The sequence below is a fragment of the Metopolophium dirhodum genome, chromosome 1, assembly GCF_019925205.1.
Source record: "Metopolophium dirhodum isolate CAU chromosome 1, ASM1992520v1, whole genome shotgun sequence".
In the NCBI taxonomy this organism is placed as follows: domain Eukaryota; kingdom Metazoa; phylum Arthropoda; class Insecta; order Hemiptera; family Aphididae; genus Metopolophium; species Metopolophium dirhodum.
The window spans coordinates 123,186,674-123,196,137 of record NC_083560.1 but is presented as its reverse complement, the minus strand read 5'-3'; the positions used below and the strand labels follow the sequence as shown (position 1 = coordinate 123,196,137).

General features: G+C 31.1%; 1 protein-coding gene across 1 annotated transcript; it reads left to right on the top strand.

Moving 5' to 3' along the window:
• Nucleotides 1-216: 216 nt before the first annotated feature.
• On the top strand, nt 217-6,087 carry LOC132937161 (uncharacterized). Its single transcript, XM_061003990.1, has 6 exons — nt 217-355; nt 965-1,128; nt 1,192-1,541; nt 1,610-1,663; nt 3,592-3,914; nt 5,474-6,087. The coding sequence occupies exons 1-6, from the start codon at nt 217-219 to the stop codon at nt 6,085-6,087; spliced, it is 1,644 nt and encodes a 547-aa protein (XP_060859973.1).
• Nucleotides 6,088-9,464: the final 3,377 nt, after the last annotated feature.

The following is a 9,464-nucleotide window of genomic DNA, read 5'->3' as shown; positions in this document are numbered from 1 at the left end:
TCTTTGCTGTAAAACATGGCTTTAAACTTTTTTTTTTTTTGCACTTAGCACTTAGCAACATAATAATATTTTGATAAAAACATTAAATAACTTTTTTATATTTAATGTTTGTACTAAATGAATTGTGTTAAATTGTGTTTAATTAAATTGTTGATATTGATTTAAAATAATACCTACTTGATTATATTCTGATTTGGAAAGTTACAATTTAATAATATGAGTGCCACCGAGGGTGAAACCAAAGATCAAACTTTAACAACACCTCCCAATAATTCAACGGATGATGAAGATATTACTTTTAATTTTTTTTGCGATATAGTTAAGCAATTGATTTTAAAACGTAATGATATCGGAGGTAAATTATATTCTAATAATACTTTAATAGTTTAATTAATGTTTTTCAAAGTTATAATTATAATGGAATTTGAGAGATAAGTTTTATATCATCTATTGGTTATCTGTAGGTTGTACATTGTACCTATAACTTTAAAATATTTATTTACGTAGGTAGTTATAAATGTTCTATAGACTAGGTATGGACGTATGGTATATAATTATAATGTCATATTTTTAAGAAATAATAATTTTAAATGTGACGATAAACTTAATATCTCAAAATAAATACGTATATTTTATTTATGGGTATAACTTATTGAACATATTTTCAATAGGTAAGTATTAGGACATTATTATGAATAGTTAGGTCAATAATATTTTATTTTGATAATTTGTTATGCTAATACTTATATTTCTGAATAAAAGGTATAGATGTATAGATGTACAAATGTTATATTTAAAGTACCTACCTAATCATAAGTAATAACTAATGTATATAATTAATAAAATTAATTGTTTAGGTTGTAATTCAGTTTATTTGTGTAGGTTTTATTTTAACTTTAAATAACTTCAACACAACTCGTATACGTTATAGGTAGCCATATTAACTTATGTAATACTATTATAGATGCTTGTGTATTATCAAGCTGGTTGAGAGTGTTGGAACAAAATAAAAATAAAGTTGTTCGAAATGAATATATAAAACTCATGACGTTGGCATTGCAATATCCAGATCCAATCTGTCCATTTAAAGACCCTCCTCCCGAGACAATTGATCCCTTGGAAAATGGAGTAAAATATGCGTAAATAAATCGTAAGGCATAACTTAATATTTACAGTATCAATTATCCACAGGTGATCGACATGGCAAGAAAATTTTTAAAGAAAGAAGGTACTGCAACGTGTGTTGGAGTTAATGAAGAGGTCCATTATCCAACAATTAGTACAGCAATGTCCTACGACAAACGCCAATATGCTTCATATCAAGTTATACCGAACGTGGGTGTTCAGTGTTATTACGCCTTTTCAGACGAACCAATGTACAATTGGAATTTATCTTCACAAGTATCAGTCCCTAAAGGTGGACCACACGCCACGGACACTGATTGGGAAAGAGCATTAGCGGGTATTCAATCCCAATTGCACAAACCGAGCACAGACAAAGTACAAATTCCGAACGCCCGAAAAAATGCAAGCAATAAAGAGTAAGACGTATTATAGATATAAACACTATAATGATAATTAATATGCAACTTTGATTTATTACCAACAGTGACGAAAGCGAAGTCAAGTCATTGATTTCTGGCAGCAGGGTATCTAGGAAAAAGTAATTTGGCTATGTCGTTATTTAATACCCTGAATTATAAAATAACATATACAGGGCGATTCATTAAGCGTAAAGCACTCATTCTCTCAAAAGGTATTAATGTTTTTGAAAAAAATTTTTTATTAAGTTTCAAGTTATTAAAAAACAACGTTTTTAAAAAAAATTATATTTTTAAATTTTTTTTATCCTTATGGTTTTTTTATTTTTTACTTTTTTGAGCTACAGCATAGAGTTTTAATTTCATATTCCAAAGCAGAATATTTTTCTAAGTATTTTGATTCATAAAAATCGAATTTAGGGCTAGTAGTTTATGAGTTATAACTTATAAGTATTTGTTTAGATGGACGGAGTGGAGTGGTATGGGGTTACCCCGCAAAATGTTTATGCACTACTCCGCTTGTCTAAATTTTAAATACTTATAGCTCATAAACTACTCGTCCCAAATTCAATTTGTATGTATCAAAATACTTAAAAAAAATATTCTGTTTTGGAAAATGAAATTAAAACTTAAATGTTGTCATTCAAAAAAGTAAAAAACTTAAAAAAATATAAGGATAAAAAATTATTTTTATTTTATGGATTTTTAATAAAAACGTTGTTTTTTAACAACTTGAAACTATGTAAAAAAATATTTTCAAAAACATTAATACTTTTTGAGATAATGAGTGTTTTACGCTTAATGAATCGCCCTGTATATATATATATATATATTGATATATTATTATAATATTATAATATTTATATATAATATTATGTACCTATTACCTATACCTACGTGATATAGGGGTCGGTAACCAAACTTTAGGCGAGTGTTTTATACTATGTTTGAGCGATTATTTTACAATATTAAAGATAGAATTAAGTTGGGTAAAATATACGTGAAGTTAAATTATTGGAGTACATTAAAACGGTAAAATGTCTAGGAAAAATAAATTATAAAAAATTTAGTATTTTAATAATATTTTTTATAATAAAAAACAAATATATTTTTTAAACTTTAAATTTTAATAATATTTTAACTTGATTTGTAATTTTTAATCACTCACAAAAAAAACCGTCCAATTTTTAATCTTACCCGTGGAATTCACGGACTGTTACTTTAATGACTGTCTGTTAAAATGAGTGGGAAAATAGATTGATAAAATATCGCCCAAACGTTTCACAGAAAATTAAAAAAGTCGCCCAAGCACAATACGATTTTTACAAACTCGTTCAAACGCAAACCACCCTTTTATAGAATAATTGAGAGACAGAGCATCTCAAATTAGTGTAGAATTATAATATAACAATAATTGTTGTCTAATACTCTATTGTCACTTTTACAAAATATCTCACTTTTTGTATTACCTACAATAATGATTTGAGTGTGGAAAAAAGTTTTAAAAAAAACCAAAAATTATGTAACTATAACGATTTATATCGACTAGAAATATCAAAAAATTCAATTTAAATGCACAACATTATTTAAAAAAACGCTTTTATACAGGAAATACTGAAATAGTGTAAATGCTTATCATTTGTTTTACCTATTATATATTTTTATATTTAAGCTGGACTGTAATAAGCAGCTTCATACTGCAGTGGCATATTTACATGGAGGACCCCTTAGACCCCCCCCCCCCCCCCCAATTGGCACACAATGTTAAATTTTATGTTACGGGATTATGAAAAATTATAAAATAATTATAAATGTAACCCACACTTTTGGAAAATGATGTGCCCCCACACCATGAAAAAATCATAAATACCTCCACTGGCTTCATATTAAGAAAATTATTATTATTCATTTTTGGTATTTTGGTAGGCAGGTCTTAGCCTGTAGGAGATACCTAGTAAATCTTGTTGTATTATAAAAGGGACACAGTAGCATACACATAAATCATCCTAACACTAGATACATTTATAATAATAATTATTATTATTATTAGGTCCGATAAATTAAAAGAAAGCGAGCAGGAGACTCCAGATATTTGCAATGTAATGTACATAGAACAACAAAACCGAAATGTGACTGAAGTATTCGAATGGAATGATGCTAGTTTATTAACTGGAGATATAAGACTTGGCGCAGAAATGTGTTCCGATCGCAAAGTTGATGCTCAATTTAAGACACAAATAGAACTCGACAAAGAAGCATTTAATGCCTACGATAAACTTTATCCCGGCGATTTCATAATAGACGTAGAGCAGTCGGTTATCAACGATATAATTCCAATTAAAACAAACGTTGTTACGGAAGCCGGCGATAAAAGTATAGAATATATTAATATAGTATAATTAGATCAAGTAGTATTTATTATTCGTACATTGAAAACAATATAAATACTTGCATTTGTATGTGCCACCAAGGACGCCCAACATGCGTGCGTGCAGCCGCTTTGATATTAGGGTGAATTGACTTATCAAACATATTGCCATGTAACTCATTACAATTGTTTTAAATGCTTTTAGTTCTAAATATTATACAATTAATAAAAATTAAAAACCAACTATATTTTTCTATATAATATTCTTACATCACAAGTTTGATAATATGTCAATTCACTATAATATTAACCCATCAATATAAAATTGATTCTGCTTGACTTCCAGGCTCCAAGTACGTAACTGGGTCCAGGGATTCGGAACCCAAACCCCCAAACTTTTTAAATGTAGAAACATTTTACGAGTGAATATTGTTTATTGACTATTGTACCTATTATATTAATAGTTTTATATTTTCGTTTGACCAGCAATAACGAGAATAAAAAATTTTATATTTTGAATATAGGCTAGGTTGAATTTAATCATTGTAAGGATCGCGAACGCTTATTTTTTTAAGTCTCCCCTTTCTTTTATTTTTCCAATTCGAGCACTGGTTATTTCTTATTCTGAATAAAAAAGTCTGCAATATATAACTCGGCTTATCAGAGGATTGCAAATTATTATTTATTATACCTGTATCTTTATATTTTATTTTATTTTATTCGTCATAATTGTATGTATATAATATATAATTATATTATATATCACTGTACTATTTTGAATTTGTTTGCTAATATATATATTATAGTTGTAATTTTAATTATAACATAGTACATACTAAATATGATGTTCACAATTAAGTCAATTATAAGTTAAGGTCAACTGCCGTGTAATGCATATTATGTAATTAAGCACTCACAAACACTAAAATTCACTCTTTAAAATGAAGTATTAAGAATAAAAGCAAATACATATTGAATACAAAAAAAAATTAATAAAATATTAAAATATAATTTTTACAAGTACCCCCAAAATAAAACAAAATTAAAATTACATAATTTTACCTACCTACTTCTAGCTGAAAAGTTTTATAGTTTACAACCAAAATTAACGAGTTCACTTTACTTAAGTTTACACACACATACGTCTGTTTTCCACCACCACGGTAGTTGATTTTCTTATATTATACTTAGCTAAACGTCTAACTTTCTTGATCATTAGTTGATTAGTTTAAAGTATTGTATTATATAATAGATACTCATCATCAGTGGCGCGAATAGAGAAAACTAGAGGGGGGCTAAGCCCACTAAAAAAAAAATATTATAATTTAAAAACATTTTTGTTTTGAAGCTTGAGCCCTCCCCCCTCCTAAACATTATACCTATTTGCGCCACTGCTCATCATATTATCACTTTATCACTTAATTAATACGTTCATGATCCATCATGTTATAAAAGATTAAACTATACATCTTAGTACTATATCTATGTATGTAAATAATAATATATAACAAAAAGTTGTCATATAACACATCACAATAATTATAATAATATGACACCCTTTTAGAAACGATCTGCAAAGACCAAGAACAACAACAGCAACAGCCGTCGGCACATAACGGCGATGGTTGCGGTGGCGCGAGAAAAAAGCAACGCGAGTGCCCGCGGCCGAAATTGTGCACGATACGGCAGAGCGCAGGCCACGGGAACGTCAAACCGCCGCTTGAAGAACGCCGGACCGTAGTCGAGAAGTCGCCGTTGGACCATCATCGTCGACGGATTTCCGAACTGACGCTCCAACTGGCCGCGCTAAATTCCACCGACGACTGCAGAGGCGGCAGCATCGATCCGCCGGAGAAACTTCCGTCCACCGCAGACGGCCACCCCGCCGCGCCGTCCGGACGTCGTAACCGGGGCGACGACGACCACAACTGCGGCCGCGGTGGTGCTGACGCAAGACCGGCGTGGTCCACCGAATCGCGCGCCGAACGGCAATTGGACAGCGGCTTGCTGTTCAAGAGATCGGAACTGCGGAGCATGCTCGACTTCACCGGTGAGTGTTTCGAGGAGGTGAGCTCAATGCTGCGGAGCCAACGAAAGGACCCAAAGAGCGTGGTCAGTCTGGCCCAGGTGTACGGGAGGTCCTCGAACAGTCGCGACGGCGAGTCTGACGGCGCGTAAACGCGTATACATACCTACCATGTTTATATTTTTCAAGAATAAAACTCGTGACGGGTGCCAGTAAAAACATTTTAACATTAACCGACTGCGTGTACACATTGGTTTACGCCTCTGCACTGGCGTACGCACTGGGTGTGTGGTTAAGGGTTATAATATACTTATATATCCACCATAGGCGTGTTCAGACTTTGGTGGCCGAGGGGGCACAATAAATTTTCAAATTGTGAGACCTATTTATGTGTAACTTATATGTAACGAAAAAAAATTATTGTATCATTTATATGTAACTAAAAACTTCATTTTTTGTTGCAATCTAATAACCTTAGCAGTTGAAGCTGTACCATGAATAAAAAAAAAATAACTAATTAATAAATGCGTAAATAAAAAAATTACAATTAATCAAAATCTATTATAGGTACTGCAGGGTACACACTGCACGACTTTTTTTTATCCTGGCATGATTTTGTTGGAGACACAGTCTGGCGGTGGGGCTAGTGCCCACCCGGCCCCTCCCGTTAACACGCCTATGATATCCACCTCACCTCACCTCACATATCTTAGTGTCTTACTCACCACTACTTATTTCATAGAGCAGGTATTATACCTACCTACTTATTATACTTATTAATACCTGGCGGTATTTTCGGTATACCAATAATTACCGGTATTTAAAAAATACCGGTATCCGGTATTTTCGGTATTTCAGAATACAGGTATACTGTGATTCCGTATAATTACCATTATTACCAAAAATACCGTACCCCGGTAATTACCAAAAAAACCATATGGCATATACCAGCATCTATTATTTATTATTTTTATATATTCATAATGACATAAATAATATTGTAATTTTCGTTATCTGTTATCTGATATCATATATCATGGACTAAGATTATAAGAATGGATAGGAAACGCCTATACTGGCTTCGCAAGAGGTTGCGGTCTTTTTTGGGGAAAAGAGAAAGTTCAATATCTAGGAGAGAGATAGACTATAAGAGGCCTTTTTTTGAGTTGAGGTTACAATAATTATCAATTATAAAGGAACCCTTATAACCTCAAAAAATGTATCACTTTATTGTCAGTTGATAAGCCCGATTTCCTATCCATTCTTATAATATTTATGACTTAGATAGAATGGACTGGAAGTCTTGAAACGATGATAGCCTAATCTAGGGCTGGCGGTATTTTCGGTATACCGATAATTACCGGTATTCGGTAATGAGGTACCGTATAACCGGTAATACCGTAGATACCGGTAGTAAACAAATACCGGATATCGGTATCAAAATTTTAAATACCGCCAGCCATATTATAACCTATATTTACCTACTATGTTTTGGGCTATTTAAATACATTAAGTCATTAAGTATTCACTGTATTAACACTATATGAAGCACTGACCAGGATCGATATATAATACATCCACATTGACACTGACAAAACTATATTAAATGTGAGTATGTAACATCTATGACCCGGTATACGATAATATACGATAGCCGAAATACGGTTGAGAACGCACAATGCCTAAATTTATATATATTATCAACGTTGTCAAGTTTAATAATTTTTTATCGAACGATTGAGCACGATATTTGGTACTGGCCCTAGATATAAATATTGAAAATCAACATATAAAAAGTTTGATCACCTAGGAAACAGTGGCTCAAGTCGTTTTAACGTCTTTAATTTTTAAGTCACGAAGAAGTCGAAGATCAGTTTTTATAATTATGAGCTACTTTAGAACAAAGTAAAAAAAGAATTGGTGAAAAAAAAAACCAAAAAAAGCGGGTAAGTGGATGTTGCTCTGCTGTACATTAGGTTACAAGTGGGCCACTGTAATAAGTGTTTGTGTTTGGCAGAAGTTTTTAAGTGGGCACCTGTAGGTATTTGCCATGCCCGGGTGGAAGATGGCCGCCTTTCTCTCCGGACAACGTGACTGCCCGAAGAAAAATGCCACCCGTAGCCGGGATCTAACCGGCGTCGGTGCTCGTCGCAACCGACGTCTTAGTCCGCTCCGTCCTCCTATATTATATTTACTATTATTTATATTGTTATTTCTTATTATTAATATGGTACCGTAACATATGGGGTTACTTTGCTTACAATTTTGAATATAATTTGCTTATTTAATTATTTCTGTATATAATAAACAGTATTTGAGTTAGAAATTTGATGCCCTTATGCATAATAAATGTATACGAACATAAAACTTTTATTGGTTACTTTAGGGTACCTAAGGGCTAAGAAACATGAATCCATAGTCAAATTACTTTATTTTTCATATATTATCGGTATAGCTGGTAAGTTGAATTAATATTATAAAATTAAAAAAGGTGGATAAGTGGATGTCGCTCTGCTGTACAGTAGGTTACAAGTGGGTCACTGTAATGGATGGTGTTAAATTTGAATTCAATGATATAATATCATTGTATAAGAAAAACGATTCTGAGCGAAAACGGTCAGTCAGCCTATGATTTTACCAAGTATATTTGATGATATTATTGTGAATAAAGTAATTTATATATAACCTATTTACGTGGAGCCTTGTTTTAAATTTTCAATCCTTAGCCATAAAAGTTAAACATTTTATACATTTTTAACCACAAAATAATTAATAAATTCTAAATTTGATAAATGTTGTCAAAATTTGAACTTTAAATTCTTATAAAAAAAAATTGTGCCTATGTATTTTTAATATTTTTCAACTGCTATTAGAACGATATATCAGGAGCCTTATATTAAATTTTCAAGCTTTTTTACCCAACAAATAAAAATTTATTGATATTTATAGAAAAAAAAACTAAAAAAATTGAAAACTGACAATGTCCGTAAACAGCTCAAAAAGAATCAAATTATTTTCAAAATTGTATGGTGTATAGAAAATGCTAATATAAACATTCAGTGAAATTTTCAAGTATCTACAGTCATTCGTTTTTTAATTACAATAAAATAAGAAAATTGTTACAAGAGAAATCGAGTAAATATCAAATGTTGTAAAAATATAAATTTCAGACGCTCATAAAAATTTAATTTAAGTTTCTTCTAGACATTTTTTTTTTGATAAAGGTAGACAAACTTATGAGTAATCTTATATTACATTTTCAAATCTTAGATTTAAAAAGAAAAATTTTTATGAATTCTCAACTCAAAATAATTTGCTATTTTTCGTGATTTTTCCGTATTTTGTCAAAATTTGAACTTTAAATGCTTATAAATAAAAACTGTGACTAAGGATTTTTAATTTTTTTCATCTGCTTTTGAAACAATAACCTAGGAGCCTTCTAATAAATTTTCAAGCTTTTTTACTCAACTCATAAAATTGTATTGATATTTATAGAAAAAAAAAACTAAAAAAATTGAAAACTGACAAT

Coding starts and splice junctions, on each gene's coding strand:
- LOC132937161 (XM_061003990.1), top strand. CDS start 217: ATGAGTGCCACCGAGGGTGAAACCAAAGATCAAACTTTAACAACACCT. Junction 356..964: donor AAAACGTAATGATATCGGAG/GTAAATTATATT, acceptor ATACTATTATAG/ATGCTTGTGTATTATCAAGC. Junction 3,915..5,473: donor TACGGAAGCCGGCGATAAAA/GTATAGAATATA, acceptor ACACCCTTTTAG/AAACGATCTGCAAAGACCAA.